We start from the raw sequence: 19,712 nt of genomic DNA, 5'->3' as shown, positions 1-19,712 counted from the left end.
TATATATATATATATATATATATATATATATATATAAAGGGAATTCCTCAGTTTTACAACAATAAACACCCTGTGCTCACCTATCAACGACCCGTTCAGAAACAGCGCCACTCCAATCAGGGCTCCTATGCAGAGGGCCAGGATGAACGGCCTCCTCCTGCCCCAGCGCAGAGTGCAGCGGTCGCTGGCCGAACCGATCAGCGGCGTGAACATGAGGCCCAGAACCGGACTGAGGAGCCAGGTCAGACTGTAGTACTGCTCCGGAAGACCTGTAGACGGACAAGCAGACATTCCCCAAGTTAAATCAGACAACGGTTGTTTTTGTTTTCCTGCTTTGACCAGCAGGGGGCAGAAGGCGCTTTTTGTAAAAAAATAAGTGTTGATATTTACATTTTAAAACCAAAAAATAACCAGAAACCAAAGAAATTTTACACTACATGTGACAAGATGAACGTGATTATTCATTGGATGTTAGATGGAAACATTCACAGCAGGCAACATGTGCATCTAATTTACTTAGGATATCAACATTAAAAGTAATTCAATTTAGGAATAAAACTTATATTATACAGATACAATATATTTCAAGAGTTTATTTCTGTTCTACCTCCATTTACAAGACATTATTATGTACTCAGTACCTGGGATTCATACCCAGAACCGCTAAATGCAAGGCAACAAGGCTAACTTTACTGCTCTGCATCCCAACTCTGGGATTTAAAATTTCCTTTGAAATGCAAAATCATTTTGATCTGAAAGCAGTCGTTTTTCTACCACAGATGCTTGTGATGTTGGTTCAGGAGACGTTTAAAACAAGCATTGCAGCAGTTGTGCAGTTGTCTTGGACTCATGTAAAGTCTTGTTAATCTCTTTTGCTTGGGCACATTTTTCTAACACACAACCTCCACTCAACTTTCCATCAAAATGCTTGGGTACAGCACTCCGGTTCTTAACCTTCTGTAGCTGACCTTTCTGTATTTGTATGCCATAACTATCAAGATGCACCTGACTGGCTACAATGTTTAGTGACATGAACAGTAACCTATTTGTTTCTGTTTTGTTAACCTTGTTAACATTTTCGGATTACGCAAAGGCGGAGGATTCATTCCAGACTGAATCAACACAACGAGGGTAAATGAATCAACAAGTTCCAGTAAGATTTTTAAACTCTATCATTAAATAAATCTGAAAAATGTTTTTGTTGTTTTTTTTCCCTCAAATATCACAAATGCAGCCTTTGAAAGAAAAGCATAGGATTGATACTTGATTGTTTATACTTAAACATTTTGTGTATTTTGACTTTGCTTGCTTTTTGTTCCATTTCCTTTAGCTGAATGCCCATAAAATATTAAACAAAAACGCAATGTTTTAGCAACATCAATTTCAAATTTGCTAAAAATCTGAAAATGGTATTGATCAATAATTCTTTTAAAGTTTTCTGGACATTTTTGTTTAGTTGTTGACTTTTTTCACTTATTCTTAGTACAGTACTTCACCACTTTAACTAAAATCTTAGCATGCAAACAGTATCGAATTGGACAAATAAGCATATTTCAGGCTGTGTCAGATTGTTAGTTAACTTTCTTAAATTTCTTATCCATATTGTTAAGAACATACTGCACAAGACGCTGCCATGTTCAGGTGAAAAACAACCAAATTACAAAGCTCAACTTTAGGAGACATTCACAAAGTCTGGAGAAGCTTTAATAAGACGAATCAAACAAATTTGGACTCATCTGCAGTCAAAAACATGGGGATGATTTTCAAACCTTTGCACAGCACTGCACTTGTAACCAATGCTCTTATTTTAGCCAGTTTTAGCCATGACATATGAAATGTCTAAATTTAAATAATGTTGATTGTGTAAAATTCCCAAAGGAAAAGGAGAGTAAATCTGACCTTATTTGTCATCAGTTCTTAAATTATTAATATGATCTAACTTCCCAGCATCAAGCTTAGGCTTTTAAACATAAAGACAGATGAAAATAGCTTTGGCTAAATGGACTGTGTGCTGTAAACATATGGAAAGACACACATGCTGTCAATATCTCTGAATAATAGCAGCAAAGAAACACTTTTGCTAAGCTGCTTCCGAAACCCTCATCTATCATTGGTGATGATAGAAAGACAGGCGATGTTATTTAAGTAGAAGATATCTGCAAGTTAAACAAACCCATTTGTTTTTATAGATATAATTTGGTTTAGCTTGTGTGTTAATATGCTTTTAGCTTATATGTAACTGAAATGGGAAATTAGATTTGTCAATAGAGCTTCCTTTTTACTTTGGGTTACATTTTTTAAATTTATGAGGCTTTTATACTTCTGCTTTTCTAGCTACTTGTGGCAGCTTGCTGTGTTGAAGTGCTAATGCGATCTTATACGTATCGGGGAGAGCAAGTTTAGGTTTAGATTCAGCTGTGCTAGTTTTACCTCATTCCTCTAATTACACACGTTATTTAATACAGCTAAAGCAGGGATGTCAAACTCGTTTTTGTTTTGGGCCAAATCAAGATCATGAATGCTTTTAGAGGGCCAGTTGCACCACAATGTATTGATAAAACCCGTTCACAAACTGGTAAAAAAAAAAAAAATCATAGAATTTTAAAGATTAAATATTATTGAACATCTTTTCAGTCCCTCCAGGATTTTGTGATTCTTTTTGGGATTTTTTGCATTAAAAATCAAAGTGTTTGCGATACTTGTGCTTATTTATGTTGGTAAATGCGACTTTTTAATTACTCGCTGTATAGATCATCAATTACAGCTGAGGCAACTGTTTAGTACAAGTAAGAACATTTTTACAATTTTTGAGAAAAATCTGCAACAAACTCCCCTTCATATAGCACAATTTGTTGATATACAATAATTCTCAAGAAACTGGAGGGACTGATTGATATAATTTGGCATAAACAGATAAAAACTGCATTGATTTGAGTGATAACATAATATTTAAGCACATTTAGTGTTTAGTTTAGAATCTATAGGGCCACATAAAAAGCAGATTTAGCCCACGGGCCTGGAGTTTAACACATGTGAGCTAGATAAAAGATAGTTGTTTAACTGCCATTTTCTTAAACTACCAGAAGGAGGCGCTGTAACCCTGAAGGCCTTCCACTTTTTGAGATAAATAATCTAACGGTAGCTTATTAAAACCATGATGTCACATTTAAAAAGCTAGTGTAACTTACACATAAAATAAAACAGTTTTGCATTTAAAGTCCTGCACAGACAGTTCTGTGAATAGCCAGAATCATGCAGTGGAGAGACATTTTCCCCAATTTAAGATAACACAGGTCATGTTCCCATTGTCTTTTACAAATGTTGACCTCTGCCTTTCTCCTGAGGGCTTTGCAAACTGGACTCAACCTTTGCCGCTTGTAGTGACACAGTCTTGGGAACTCTGTCACCACAGAGTCTCCATCACCTAATAAGGCCGCGCCATTTACAAAGTGTTTCCTGTCGAGGGGCTTGTTTAGACTTTTTATCTCCAGGTTTGTTTCTGTATTTAGCTTAAAAATATACACACACACACAGACACACACATCAACAAAATCAGTGGTCCCATAAAAGTATGGGACAAAACAACAGATAAGAATCGGTTTGTCAACATCAAAACAGGAAAACAGTTTCTAGTAAACAGTTCCCACACAATACAAAAAAAACCTGACAAAATGTAGTAAATAAAGACATGTCTCTGTTCCCAACAATCCGAAAACTCAGTTCCCACACAGTTCTGGTACTGTATGTGCAAACACACACGTGCACCAGGAACAATAGTGAGAGTATCAAGATGCAGGAAGTATTTCAGAAAAAGAAACAAGTACAAAAAAAAAAAAGCAGAGGTCTAGGAGGAAACGGAGAGGAGGAGTGTGAGAAAGGGCTGACATCAAACGGTGCAGAAAAGGGAGGGTGGAGAGAGTCAGGATAAAGGTGAGAAGAGGAGGAAATGCGAAAGACGGAATCGGAAGTATGGAGAGTCTGAATGAAACAGTTTATATGACTCACTGATTGTGAGGAAAATAACAACTGCCTCATCCATCATCAAGCCCTTTTTTAAATTATTATGCACATTTCCTCCATGAACACAGCAAAAATAATGGTGTTCAATGTGCAGCTGTTGGAGTACAAAGCGACCATTCATCAGCATCTGCACAGGTTCTATGTGCTTTTCTTTACGTCTATCCAACACTAAAGGAAAAAAACAAATCAACTGTAACAACCTCCGTTTGTTTTCAAATCTACAACTTGTAGAAAGAGTGTTGTGTTTTTTAGTAGAAGTTCAGATTAGAGTCCCCTCACTGAAGCTCACATGTTACATTATTTTACTTGTATACAAAGGATGTAGCATTAACAACTTAGCTCATGCAACTTATTTTGCATGCATAAAACAGAAGGATGAAAACACACACACACAAAAATAACACATTGATAACAGTTAAGCGCTTTGGCCAGTTGGTCATATTGTTGAACACGTGCGCAGATGTCGCAGTGGCCTGAGGCAGCCACATATCTTACACACGCTTTGTTATTTGGAGGCAGCTTTTTCAGTTGTGTATCGTCTCATATTCTGAATTAAGTTCATTCCAAATTAACTGGAACAAACACTAACACAAATTTTTTACTGGTTTTTTCAGAAGATGGCGATACCGTTCACTTAATCAAACCTTCTGCTTCGTGTGTGGCCTACAGGTCACAACTTAGTTTAATCTGTATATAAATAACACTGGTCAGCAGCCAAAAAAATGTCTGGGGTTTTTCCAATTGTTTTAGGGTAATTTTGGTGTGCTGCATCCAGAAATCACATTGGTTTTGCTCAATTAGGTCAACTTTCTGAACTAAGCTACATATTAGTTTGGGATGCAGACATGATGGCTGATTGTTGTCGGACTCTGACGAGAGATGTACCTGCTGCTGCACATGATGCGGTCAAAGAAATGGAAATTCATGCACTTAATTTTGCACAATGAAGACATAATGTTCAATTTACATGTACTTACCCTTATCAGTGTTTATTACTCAATTTACAGAAATAAATGTTTGTATCATTTAATTCATACACTCTGTTATAAAACAATTTCTTTCCTCCTAAAACCTTTTTTGGATGAAAAATATTAACGGAAACGAACTGATAATCTCACAAAAATGTCATCAATTTAGTCAGAAGATCGAATTTCTCTGAATCAAATCAGAATAAAAACCTAACTTGATTGAGAAAAATGGACGCCATTTTTGGATTTAGCGGAGCAAAAATAGCCCTAATTCAGTTGCAAAAACATAGACAACATCCAAAAAAATTTTTTTATTAAATTCAGAGGTGCAAAAAATACGCATCAGCCTCTGATTTAAGCAAAATTGATCCCGACAAGCCAGTTGAAAACTGAAAACTACAATATTTTTCTGATCAGTAAACACCACGAGAGAGCCAAATGTAAGGCTGGGGATGATTACAGCTGAAAACAAATGATTCCCAGTTAATTACTAATGACAGCTATCAATTATCTCTGCAGGACAACACATTAAGGATGAAATGTCGCGACATTTCTGTCACTTTGATTGTGTGTTTGCAGGGAGAGATGGACTGGAGTTCATGAGCGAATGTGGTCAGTTTTGGGACATTTTTATTGGTGTACAGAATGAGGTAGATTCAGAGAATGACCAGAAAAGAAATTGAGTTATTGACACATCTGAAAAGGAGGACACATCTCTGACAGGAAGAAACAGCAAAACAAAAATAGGGAGTTCGCTCATCATCATCTCTACTGAGAACATCTAAGAAAACTCATTAGATGAGAGGCTTGACTTTTATTTGAAAAGGAGCTAAATATGTATTTATGGTCATTTTAATTGAATGGTGAGCAAATTATAATTATGCATCAAAATGGAAGCATGTAATTTCTTATCCCTCAAGCCAGTCTGAATCAGTGAAATCTCCCTTCTCTAAGCAGGAATCACCACCATCAAACTCAAATTTAGCATCTCTCCTTCTTTCCTTTGTCTCCTCGTTTTCTTCCATACTTTCGCCTCTTCCCTTCCTGCCCGTTCTCCCGTAAACACAAAACAATTCCTTTATATCCTGCGCTGGCGTGAGAAAACTTCAGGGGAAATGACAGCCGTGCCGAAAAGAGCCAGAGAAATGGTGTGAAAGGGAGAGTGGGTCAGAGTTCGTGATGGGAGAAAGTGGGCAGGAAGGAAGGAGGAAAGTGAAAATGAGAGGCGGAGAGGACAAGAAAAAAAGGGAAGGAAGCAGGTATAGTTTTTTGAATAAACACAATGTGAACAGATGGACTAACAGGGCAATAAAATATTGATATTGATGTTGTTTTGTTAGCATCTGAAATGATAGAAGCCATCTTCTTAGTGCTTAAAATTTAAATCAAGCCCAATCATCTTAATATTCATTGTAAATACTGCTGCTTTCTACAGAACTATCAACAATTAGACATTTATAATTCAAAATCTCACTACATATTGTTTAGCAGCATCACTGCATTAATTGATATTAAACTGTAATGAAGACAGTGACAGAAGCCGTAATATCATGACGATGGTCATAACTACTGTTTGTATATTTGTGAACACTGAAAAACCACAAAATCTTATTTATTTTTGGTCTAGTCTCTAGTGCAAATACAAGTACTTGAAATAACACAAAATGAACTTGGAAAAGTAGCTTTCAGCAAGACATGAGCTTATTTTAAGTAAATAATTCCTTAACATTGATGAAAAAGTATTAGTTCTACACTCTGATTATTTTTCTTATAACAGGGAAAAATGTCTTGTTATAAGCGAAATAATCTGCCAGTGGAACTAGCATCTTTTAATCATGATTAAGGAACGATTGCCTCAAAATAAGCTCCTACATCTTGCAGAAATGTTACTTTTAAATTAGTTTTATCTCAGTATCTAAGTGTACTAAGACATTTGCACTAGAAATGAAATACGAATACTAGATTTTGTGCTTTTGCAGCATAGAAATAAACTCACATGAAAAAGGTTTTATGTTAAGCTAAAATTAAGATAAGGGATTTCAATATTTTACAGCTTTTAAACTAATGTTTTGATTTACAGCACTGTTTAGCTTTATACCTATAAAAAAAGATAGTTCAAATTAATTTAAGAACATTTCTGAATGCTGTAACAGTGACTCTTTTCTGCTAGTATACCGACATGTGGCACAGCTGTGGTAAAATCAAAAGAGCATATATTTAAATGTTTTACTCAAAACCCTTTTAAAGAGGTTATATACACGGAAATACTCCCAATCATTTGGAAGAAAGATCAGATAAATAGTGGCGACCAATCAGAAGACGTCGCTCTTTTTCAATGTGGCAAAGCAAAGCAGCATTCTTACTTCAAGTTTAAAAGGAAACACTTTGCAAGTTGGATTTTACAATCCAAGGGAACGTGACAACAAAATTTTGTTTTCGTTTTCCATGTGCTGATTAGATTGCTTCATAAATTAGTTAACACAGTGTTTGCTTTATTCCTAGCAAGGTAAATGGAACCACTGCAGAGGATCTTTCCTGCCAACAGCCAACGCGATCTTCAATATCTCTTTGAAGAATCTAAATTAATGAGTTACATTTAATTTCCCTTTGGGATTAATGAAGCATTTTTGAATTTGATTTTTAATTTGAGAACCAGCCTCTTGTTCCATGCCACTTGCTTCACACAGAGGGACATTCGGCTATTTAGAAACAATTTCTTCCCAGTTGTAGTTTTAGATTTTTCCGTTTGGCACTAGATTAATGCTATGAAGTTTAACCATAAATTGCTTGTGCTATAAACAACCATCCGACATTTCGAAGAGAGACGTGACGAGCCAAACAAGATGGCTGCTAACTCAATATTTGGAAGTGCAGCCAACATGAACTGAACATCTTCGTTCATGTCCTCCGCTGCCGTTGATATTTATTATCAATTTCAAATGTCTGTTGTATTTTTCCCCTTCTATTTTTTTGTATGTATTTATTTTTTTATATAAACTTCTGTTTCTTATTTTCCAATGAGAATACAAATGATTTTTTAGGCACACCACAAATGCAGTACCAAAACATTTTCCTCTTATTTTATCTTGGGTTTCAATTTAAAAGTTACATACATTTCTGTTTATCTGTGGATAAATTAATAATTATTCCAAGTTTGAATAAAAGCTTGCTGAACAATTTTTAAAAGAGAGCAGAGACACTTTATAGGCCTCGTAAATGTTGAGCTAACAGCTTGAAGCACAGCATCGTTCATCCTGCACATCCCGGTAAAACCTTGTGATGTAATGGCACAAAAAAAACAACTGCTAAAAGCAAATTCAAACAACATTTATGATGTCAGGGATTATAAAGTGCAGAAAAAGAAAATGAGAGGAGAGGAGTGAGTCATAGCACTTCCCAGCAGTAAGAGACGGTTATCAATCATGCACTGGGCAAACATACACTCTCTCTTTTTACAGAAACACTTTGCATAAATGAAGACAAATACAACCAGCAGCCAAGGCTATCATTACAGAAGTGCATTACAGAGCAAACCGCTGCATCAATATTTGAATTAATGCTGAAAGAGAAACATTTGATGCGGACAAAAATGCATCACAAGCTAAGAGTTTCTGTTCACTAAGCAAGCTTAGAAATACTAGAGAAACTGCGTAATAGTTGTCCACTGGGAGAGGAGTTGACATTATGAACTAATGTTCATATCACTGTGCAAAGGTGCTAAATCCCTCCTCCCCCACTCCATGTTCTCTTGCCATAAGGTGGCATTCAGATTGGGTGAAGCCAGCTGGTATGCACGCACACACAGCTGCTTCTAGTCTGCAGAGTTATGTAACAGCACTGCAGTAAACTAGCTGCCTCCTGCTGAGACACAGAGACGAGTACGGGAAGAGAGTTAACCACGACAAAATGTTTCAAAATATCTGCACGGATTTCTTCTGTAGGTTAAAACACATATATTGAGTTACTTTTTATATTTAATGCCTGAGCATATGTGACGAACAGCAGGGTTGCTGGTTTCTGGCTGCGACTGACCTACCACCAACAGGAAGCTGCAGCCTTCCAACGAAGAGATCGATGAGGCCAATAGACACAGATCAGTCGGTGGTCTTATGTAACTATGCATACTGTAGGTCATGCAATTAACAACAAACACTTCTGTGCAAATGATAGATGTCAGACATCTTGGCAAAGCTGAACTCTGGATGATATTTTTTCAGGGTTTCATGCTAGAAATTAACAGACTTCATTTCACTGTGATGGATTTGTGGCTGTAATGCATTTTCAAAGTGCAGAACAGGTAGGAAAAAAGCTCAAATGCATCTTGTGAGGAACCTGTTTACTTCATTTATGAAGCTGCAGAATAGGAACTTGACTGTGATGGACAATGTTTTTAGTGTTTCTCCAGTTTACAGTCTTCGTGAAACAAATTCCACTTTGTTCTGAAAACACTCCGACTTTCTTTGACTCAAATTCTTACTAAAATTCTCCCAATTCATGGAGCTCCAACTTCACTATGTTGGCCTCACAGCTTGAAGCTGCTGGTAGCTTCATTTATTCAGGTTTTCCTTTTAGGTAAATTTTTTTTAAAAATAGAACAACAAAGTATGGCGTTTTTGATCATTGATCTTACAAGTTTTGAGTCACTTCTCGTAAATATACAATCACATAAAAACAAAGATGCAATTAAAAATCTTAAGTGACAAGAACATAACTCTTCTTTCAGAAATGTAAAAAAAAAAAAAGTTTACAAATGTTACAGTAGGAAGTAAAAACACATGTTCCAATCAAGTTTCTCTGATTATTCTCAAGTATTTCAGTGAACGTAGCAGGAAAATCGTAATATTTCACATAAGTTTAGGTTTTTTCAATGTAAAAAGTCTCAAGCAGAAAAAATCTCTAGTCAACTTAGACATGCTGTTACAAACAGCATGTCTTCTGTTTAATCATGTGAGTTTCACAGACGTTGCTATTCATTTTTAATCACTTGGACTGCAGTCAGATACAGTGAAACAAATAACTGAATATTATTTAAAGTACTCCTGGATTGGTGGGTTTTCTCCTTCCATTCGACATTGGATTCACTGGCATTTTTTTTATTTCTAAAGGCATTACTAAGAATACTTCCTCCCTACTTGATTTCCCTTTATTTATCAGGAGCCTGCGGGGCTGAATCACCTGCGCTCACAGGACTTATTTTTATTGAGCGTTACAGGAGTCCGCACCGACTCCGGTAAAAAAAAATAAATAAATAGCTTTTCATTTCGCAGCACCACGGGCTTCAGTATGAATTTCATTTAAAAGAGCTGGTCTCATTTTATTCTTTCAAGGGTTTTACAAATGATTTAGCAGAAACAAAGTCTACGTGCCACTGTTTTGAATTTATTGATATTGGAATGTGTTTTTGTAACTAACTGTTTCACTATATTGTTGTCAGAAAACTTTTGCAAAAGAGATTTTTTGCTGCTGCTGGCGGTCTGACTAAAACTAGGAGGATAGAGCACATCACCCCAGTTCTAAAGTTCCTATAATGGCTCCCTGTGGCTCAGAGAATAGACTTTAAAATATTTATGTTAGTATATAAATCACTGAATGGCTTAGCACCACAATACATTACAGATCTGCTGCTGTTGTATCAACCTTCCAGACCTCTCAGGTCTTCTGAACCAAATGAGGAGAAGCGGCATTCAGCTTCTATGCACCACAAATCTGGAACAAACTTCCAGAAAACTGCAAAACTGCTGAAACACTGAATTCCTTAAAATCCAGACTATGAACCCACCTGTTTGGAGTTGCCTTTGAAGCACAATCGATTAACAATTTAAAGATGTGACTTGAGTTAATCAAATGTTTCGATTGTTGATTCTATGTTGCATGACTTTGTGTTTTTATGATGTAAAGCACTTATACTTATACAAATAAAATTTGACTGATTGATTGATTTATTGATCTTAGATCTCAAGGAGTAAATGTGATCGACTCCTCCCAAGGAGTAGATCTAAAGGTTTAAAGGTTTAATGAAAAACAATATTGCTAATACAGTGTAATACCTTTCTAAAAATAATTTTTCCCTTTCAATGAGAACTTTAAAGATGGAAAATGGATAAATCCATCAAACATTTGTCTTCTGACTAGAATGTAATCTCTAAGAGAGAAACCTAGACGTCCCATTTCCTTTGAGAGACTCGCCGGCTCCTCCAGGAGGATCCCAACGTGTTTCAATGTCAGAATGGACAAACAAACAACAAAACACCTCAAATGACTCCGAGGTATCCCCTAGCCAGAACTGATACATATCCCCATCAGAACGATCTGGGTTTCCTGTCAGTGGGACATATGAACCAAGACACCTGCGCTGATGAGGAAGAGGCGCGGTTTTACCCTGAGGAATGACAGAGGTCATCATCGGGCCCCTGACTGGGTTCAGCTGCCCTACAAAGGAAGCTCCTTTCACCCACTTGATTGCAGGATTTGGTTATTTTTGTCATTCTCTATTTCTCACAAACATTTGAGGGAGCTGGAATGTAGATGAGCAAGTAAATCAAGACACTTGCTTTTTAAGCTCGAGTCTTTTTTTTTCCCATAAAGAGGAATGGAACAATGCCCATTAATTTGATTCACATCCAGCTCCAACTTAAAACTAAGACCAACTCTCTAACAAATAGATACTTGCAAATATTACAGCATAGTAAAAGAACAGTTAAAAACATCTTCCAGCTGGCTATTCCTTGCTTTCATTTGGCAGTTCTTTAGATAAGCTGCTTATTTAAACTAGAACAAGCAGTAATAATAAAGCCAGAAGCAGCTTAATAGTCCAATTATCCATTCTGATGTGAGGCTGTTTGTCATATTCAGCAGGGAAAGGGTTAACAGGCCGAAGGTAATCCGTTTACATCTCAACCATTTGCATACTGAGCTTTCTGGAGGTCACATGAGCCTCATTAAACGAAACATTTGGGCTTACGTTGTTGCAAAACACACACTGCACATTCTGTAGGCTACTAAAATGATTCATTTAACAGATATTATTTAATTCACAAAATCTGATAATATTTTGACAATAATGTACAACTGAAATAGGTTTAACCTGTGAGATGAACGTTTGTTACTAAATTCTAAAGCTGCATTTCCTTTGATGATAAAATTGCTTAAATTGGAATTATAGAAATAAATTTGCTTAATGGAATTATGGCAATTTTGTAAACACACATTTATTGTAGTTGTTTAGTCGTATTGAAATTGGTGCAAAACTGCAATGGAGACATTTTTATTTTATTTTTTTTGCATCACGCCAGTTTGTATAAAACAGCAACACGCTTATTTGTAGGCACTGGCCTACTTGGATTCACCAGAGCTCAAAAAGCTTCCCAAGGTTCATCAAAAATCGAATTTGTTATTCAAAAGCATTGAAGCTCTTCTGTGAAACTGCAGACGATTTCTGAACTCTTCCTGAGTGAAAACATTAGTATTGTTGCTTCTAAATGAATATGAACTTGTTTTCTTTGCTTTATTTGAAATCTGAAAGTACTGCATCTTTTTTGACCATTTCTCATTTTCTGCTAATAAATACAATATTTTTGCTTGAAATTTTATAGACATGTTGTCAGTAGGTCATAGAATAACAGAACAATGTTCATTTTACTCAAACATAAACCTATAAAGAGTAAAATCTGAGAAACGGATCATTTTGCAGTGGTCTCTTAGTTTTTTCCTGGGCTGTACAACTTTTGAGTTGATTTTAATTGCATTCTTATTTAATGGATAAATTTTTTTTTACATGATCAGAATGTCAAAAAAAAATTTGCACACATTTGTAATGGAAACGCAGCTGTTGCTGTTCACATGATGCATTTTGTACTTAATCATCCTGTTTGGATAAAACGTAAGTTCTGGTTTTACAGGAACAAAAGCAGCAAAAACAATAATTTTCTGCACATCCTCCCAGGTTTTGTCTGTTGTCATAACCTGGAACCTCTTTTGCTTTTCGTTGACTTCACCTAGTTTGACAGGCAGGGGTGAGAAACAATATGCTGACATACTAACACATAAACACACATGTCCAGTTTAGCATTCCTCACATATTTAAACTAGTTTACCACCTACTTCATGGAAAAAAACATGCGAGTCTTATGAGGGCAGAGAGCATTGTTTTGGCTTTTCAAAAACCCAAACAACCCACAATTAAACTGTACTGCATCCCTGATGAACCTTTTACACAATGCATAGAAACTACCAATTCAGATGTAATAATCTTAAAAGTAGGGCTGGAAAATGAATCGATTTAATCAATTAGTTGAATTTGTTGTTGATTAAGACATTTTTTAATCTTTTTCACCAGTCACATTAATGTCAGCCCACCATCTTGTTTTATCAGCATCTCTTACAGCTTCCATTTATTTGAACTTTGAATTTAGGTCAACCCCTACAAGGGATGGTTGAAATGAAAGGTAATTTATAATTACTTCTAAGAAAAAGAAAGGGAGAGAAAAATAATCTACCTGTAAGCCATATGTGTCAAACTCAAGGCCCGTGGGGCAAATCCGGCCCGCCGTAGCTGTTTATGTGGCTCTCTAGATTCTAGGCTAAACACTAAATGTGCTTAAATATTTTATTATCAATCAATCAATGCAGTTTTTCTATTTACTGCCAAATTATATCAATCAGTCCCTCCAGTTTCTTGAGAATTATTGTGGAAATTCACGCAAAATCAACAAATCTCTGCGCTTTTTTGCATTAATACATAATCGGGAGTTTGTTGCAGATTTTTCTCAAAAATTGTAAAGGTTTTCTTACTTCTTTCTAAATAGCTGCCTTAATTAATGTCAGATTATAGTCCATGATCTATACAGTGGATAATAAAAAGTTGCATTTACCATCATAAATAAGCGCAAATATTCCCAAATTAGTCCCACAAACACTTTGAGTTTTATTGTAAACAAAATCACAAAAAGAATCATGAAATCCTGGAGGGACTGAAAAGATGTTCAATAATATTTAATTTTAAGAATTAATTGATATTATAACAGTTTGTGAACAGGTCTTATCAATACATTCTGGCACAACCGGCCCTTTAAGACCCTTCTTGATCTGGCCCAAAACGAAAATGAGTTTGACGCTCCTGCTGTAAATCAATTTACTTAGAAAATTTGTTGAAGGTTTACCTCATGAGGGTTGCAAAAATCATTTTTTTAACAACCAGAAACTTTTGGGGAATAAAGAAATGATGGAGTTTACACCCATATTTTTAGGATATTTAATAAAAATGTAACTTTTAAAGAATGCTTATTTAGAAAAAAGCTGTGCTGAGTTTACAGGCCCAGGTCTATAGTACCCATTAATCTGGCAGCAATGTGTTATCTCACAGCCTTTTCCTGATTTGCTGTTATTCTGGTCCATGACGCCTGGAAAAGAAGTGCTTCTTCAGGGGGATTGAATCCTCATTGTAGCTGCTTGCAGTTCTAGTTTGCAAACATTTCTTGTTTTAATTACTACTGCTGCAATCCAATGCACGTCAATGCTGCTGACTATGTGAGAAGGTAAACTTACTGGAGTGGACCTACTAATAGAAAGCTTTAAATAACCGCCTGGGTGATAAATTGATCAGCTCCTTTATCTGAGTTGACAGAACTCACGAGATAACCAGGATTGCTGCTAAAAGTGCCTCACAGGTTGCCAAGAACACAATTCACACGGTGAGAAACTTGCTCTCAATCTTTCACTATAAAAATGTTGTTTTTTACATTTTATATCCTCGTTTTTTTCATTTCACTAAAGCAAGAAAAGATGCATTTTTGTAGGTTTGACCACCATCTCCGCTGTCCTTCCACTACGATGAATGATTTGGTCAGATTACGGTGATTAGTCCCTGTGACATCAAGCCAGTCATTTATATAACCCTGTCTCCAAGGTCATCCACTGGATTAAACGGGATCCCTCAAACGGATTAGGTTACCTGGCATGCTAGTATAAACAATGCAAGATCAGGCTGATTTTCCACAATAAAGCAGAACGGTGTGGTGTATTTTGGAAATCTTTAAAAGGGTAACAGCTAGTATGACACACTATATTTTAGCTACTATGATACGTAAGAAACTAGAGGCTGGAATGGGGTCATCTTATAAAAAGAAGTCTGGCATCGCTGCTAATGTGCAGGGGGTGAGTGGTAGAGAAGAGAAAACGCTTGAGATTGTGGCCAAGTAAAGTAAAAGTAAAGTAAACTGGCTGGCACAATGACGATTTGCTAAAGTGATTAAATGACATCAGAGACTAAGCATTAAATGATTAAGTTGAATTCCATTACAGGAGAGAGGGAAACACTTTAATATAATCAGCTGCTCCTTCCAGGCGTACATCCACACTGAGCACAAGGACGTTTCCTGTTGGACTGTAGTAATCTCTTCTGGAAAAGCAAAGAAGGCTAAACATGTTGTGTCTGTCTGCCAGGTCTGCAGTGTTTTGGTTGCGTCACTAAAGCCAAAATTCATCCAAAACAGGTCAGGTAAGAAAGGAAAACATATTTTGAACCAAGTGCTTGGAGGAGAAGAAAAAGCATAAGCATGTTTATAACCCTTTCTATGCAATTTCTTTTTTCTAGAAAAAAAACTTTAGAGCAAATTAAAGTATATATTTTTTTGTTTTTAGTCTTTGAAAGGTAAATTTACTTATACAATGATGCTTCCAGAACCTTTCTGGTAACAAAAGACAAAAGACTGACATAACATCTGTCATGAACATGAAGGAGTATTTATGAATGCTTATGACTGTTGTAATGAAGTGTCATTCAGTAAATAATGACACTTTTAATGCAAAGTTGACACATTTAATAAGCTCTTTGTGCAACTTTTAGTGCACCTTTGCATTAAAAGTGTCATTATTTATCAAATCACATGTCATGACAACAGTTTTTTACATTAAACATTCATGAAGACTCTTTCATGTTCATGTCAGGTGTTGTCATGTTTATGACAGTGTCATGTCAGTCTTATGCACACCCTTCAAATAAAGCGTTACATTTCTTTTTAGTCTTCAACTTTATGGAGGTTTTTCTACTTTCCACATTATTGGTTAGTAAAAAAAAGCTAAAATCATAAGTCAGTCAGCGTTCAACCCTACTTTCTGCGACGTTTCTTTAGATTCAGTCTCATCTCTGAAGCAGATGTTGACACAGTCAACTTCTTTAAAAGTAATTTTAACATTAATATCCTGTCACCGATCATAGTTTTGTCAGTTTTTCCCAATAATTTGTCTTCAGTTGTCCTTCATCAGATGTTTTCTGGACCTCTTTTTGGGTTCTGTGCTCAGGACTCTTATGTAATGACCCATCCTTAAAGGAGCAACGCAGCATACTGTCCCTTTCCATCACCTCCTCCCCATTTGCACCACCGTCTCCCTCTCATCTCACAAGGTAGTCTTCCTACAGACTGTAGTTTAAGTCTGAAGCCTAACACAAATAAATCACAAGTCACTGCAACTAAAATAAAAAACTTTGAAAGTTAAAACACTTAAATTTCTGACATAACTGCACAGATTCAGCTATTTTCTGGTCATATCCAAGTGTCAAGTTATTGGAAGATAATCTAATTCAACCCATTTTTATCTTCCAGTATTTTAGTATGTTGTGTTCCAAGAGCCCAATTTGGAGGAAAAGATGTAAATTATAGAAAAAAAAGTACAAAAAAACCCTGCATTAATATTTGACAGTAAGTGTCAAATATTAAATAAAAACAAATACAATGCAGAAATCAAGGTACGATGGGATACATTTGGAATTAGAAAAACGTTTACCTTGACGCAAAGCTTGTATTGCATCACTTAACACAAACAGCTCATTCTGAAAGGAGCTCATGATTTCAGTATTTGCTTTTTCTCCTAGCTTTGAGGAAAACGGCTGTGTGCATGAATGTGAACAGCAGAGAGCTTCCCACACAGGACCTTGTAGGGTAGAAGCTCCTACTCGTTTCTCTCCCCCATGTAAATAGGGGCTCCTTCATTTAGCTGTGTCTCCTGCACACACTCCGTTCCCCTGACCTTTGTGTTGAGGGGTTACACACACCGACACAAAAGTTTAACTCTGAGTAAACCAACCAACCAGCTCAACATCTACCCAGCTAATTCCAGCAGCTACAGACAGTTTTCAGCACTTACTGATACTTTTATTTTTCTAAAATGCAGGGTTGTGCCTCAACGTAGATTGATTGTTTTAAATTCCTGATCAGAAAATATAAGCGGCTTATAAATGCTTGTGTAGATTTAGAAGCTAAATGCAAAGAAAATAAACATGAAAACACTTCCAAACAAACCCCAATGCTGAACAATATTTTCCCCTCCAAGTGCTTCTGCATTGCTGTAACCTTGTTTGTCCTGTCAGCAGTTTTTCAACTCTGTCACAATGGTCCTGTCACCACTTTACAATAGTGGGTTTGGAGGGGAATATTTTAGTCTTCAAGGGCATTTTTTCCCTCAATTGTGGTTGGTCAACAGAAATAAGCTTGAGGTGACAAGTTACATCAATCTTTAAAAATGCATCCATGATACCAATAAAAAGTAAAATGAAGATGTCAGCGCTGGATAACAATGCATAAGTCAATTTTTATACATTTTCTTCAAACTATCACAAGTCTTAGCTGCACTTTTTAAAATTTATTTTGACGAGAAGTCATCATCTTATCTGCAGGAATCAGCTATCAGAGCAGTCAGTTCTGGACAGGCGTTAGCTGGAGTCCTCCATGACTTGTAGGGTTGCGTGATATTAGGACGTTTAGAGTGTTAATATTTGCAAATATTGCAATGATGACAATATCAGTTGCTATATATATATATATAATTTCTTCTTTCCTCGCTCTCTCATCAGAGACAGTGATCAAGTGGTGGGCAGTAGCATTTAAAATTTCATGTGGCATTTATTGTGACAACCAAAAAACTATTTACAAACTCTTCGATTTCTTTTTTACGAAACGTTTTTAGGAAACTATCAATAATCATATTTTCAAATTGATCATTTATGCTTTCATGTAACCAAAAGTGGACTAGATAGTAAAAAATAAAATTTGTGACAGTGCTGCTAGTTTAAGTATCACTGAATGGCATTTATTATTGTCTTGATGAATCAAAAATATTCATCATAGTGAGAAAATGTTCAAGAGAACAATAAACAATACAATAAGAGCCCGTCGCCATGTGACCATTTGCTGCTGTGAGACTCTCTCTAACTGATTAAATATCACATTAGCATGTGAAATGGAAGTTCATGACACTTCAAGTATATTTGACAAGCATTATTGCACTCCAAGCATTCCTTGCAACAATATTGCAAACACTAATAATGCGATTATAAAGACAATTACTCCCTTATTTTCCAAATGAATTTAAAAACACTGAAATATCCTGAAAACTCAAGCGCAAGAACTCAACAACAAGGCAAGAACTTTCCTACAGTCTGACATAAGCTGAAACAAGCTTCAACAACCCAGTAATTAACATAAATCCTTTGGAGTCTTTAAACTTGACAGTCCTAAACTCTAGGATTAATAACCCATAATGGCAATTACATTAATCTAAAACACAGTGAAATGGGTAGCGGCTGCAGCAGGATGTGCTGCTTGCTAGCAAATGCTCTCCAAAATAAAATGTCAAATGGAATAATAAAAACAGCTCAACTAGTTTTCTTCCTTCAGTGACAAATCTGAGATAGAGTCAAAACTCTGACTCAGATTTGTTTATTTCAGGGGATTAATCGGTACAAGTTGTACCTCACAGCTATTTCAAATTTTACTAAGAAGGGTTCAGACGTGTCCTGATCTGAAAAAATAGGCTAAGGCAGCTAAATCAGGGCTAAAATTAGAACAAAAGCATGCAACTGTCTGAATTCAAGGCAGGCTGGCCTGAAACAGTGTTACACTGATATAAATTAGACAAATTGTTTCAGTTTAATGCCACAAACACAACAGAAATTCCTTTACACATCTCAGGTAATTGTTCTAGAGTGTGGTGGTTTTATGCTTTAAGGAAAGTTGATGGCAACACATAATTCTAGCTTTCAATAACTTTCCTTCACCCTGAACAACATCTAGGCGTGTTGAAGCCTCGTTCTCTCCATCGGCCCACCTTGGTCGGCCAGACAGGCTTCATGGTGGCCTGAGTGACCTCCCTATAAATGGCTTCTTAGTTATGTAAGGTAGGAGGTCAGATGGGGTCACTGAGGGAGGAGAAGGCATTTAGAGAGGGTAGGCACTGGAAGAAAGCAGCAAGAGGGACACACCATCAATTAAAAATCTGATTATGACAGAGTTTCTCACTGATTCGTCACCACTTTTCCACTCTCATATTAATTTGATCAATTTTCATACCAGGTGTGGCTCCAGTGAAGGCTTTGATTTTTTCTGCATTGTTTTAGAGTGCCAAATAAAATATGTATTAATGTAAATTAGGCTTTGTTCCTGAGTAGAAACACACCTTTATTTATGTAAACTGTGAGTCAGAGGACGAGGCAGATAATCCGCAGGAGGAACAAGATCCAAGCAAAGCGGTGGGATAAATGGTTACTTTAGACACCTTGACTTACTTTAAGTAGGCATCAAGAAATAAAACAGCTATGTTTCAACATATCTGGATAATTGTTTCCTATTAGAACCAAGGTAGTGGTCATTTACACACCGAAAATCTTCAAAGCCTTTGTAGCATTTGCACATTCACTTTTACTACCAATTAGTGGTTCCCCCAACAGTTACT

The 19,712-nt window shown here is 36.3% G+C and overlaps 1 protein-coding gene across 1 annotated transcript in view; it reads right to left on the bottom strand.

Moving 5' to 3' along the window:
• The window catches only part of slc45a4a (solute carrier family 45 member 4a), a 53,762-nt gene that overhangs the window by 14,901 nt on the left and 19,149 nt on the right, over nucleotides 1–19,712 (bottom strand). The window contains exon 4 of the mRNA XM_028035759.1: nucleotides 81–269. Coding sequence (XP_027891560.1) covers nucleotides 81–269 — 189 coding nt within the window. The remainder of the gene's footprint in view (nucleotides 1–80; nucleotides 270–19,712) is intronic.

This window comes from Xiphophorus couchianus, chromosome 13 (genome assembly GCF_001444195.1).
Source record: "Xiphophorus couchianus chromosome 13, X_couchianus-1.0, whole genome shotgun sequence".
NCBI lineage: Eukaryota > Metazoa > Chordata > Actinopteri > Cyprinodontiformes > Poeciliidae > Xiphophorus > Xiphophorus couchianus.
Note: the sequence above shows the minus strand (reverse complement) of the source record. Positions and strands in the feature narration are given on the sequence as shown.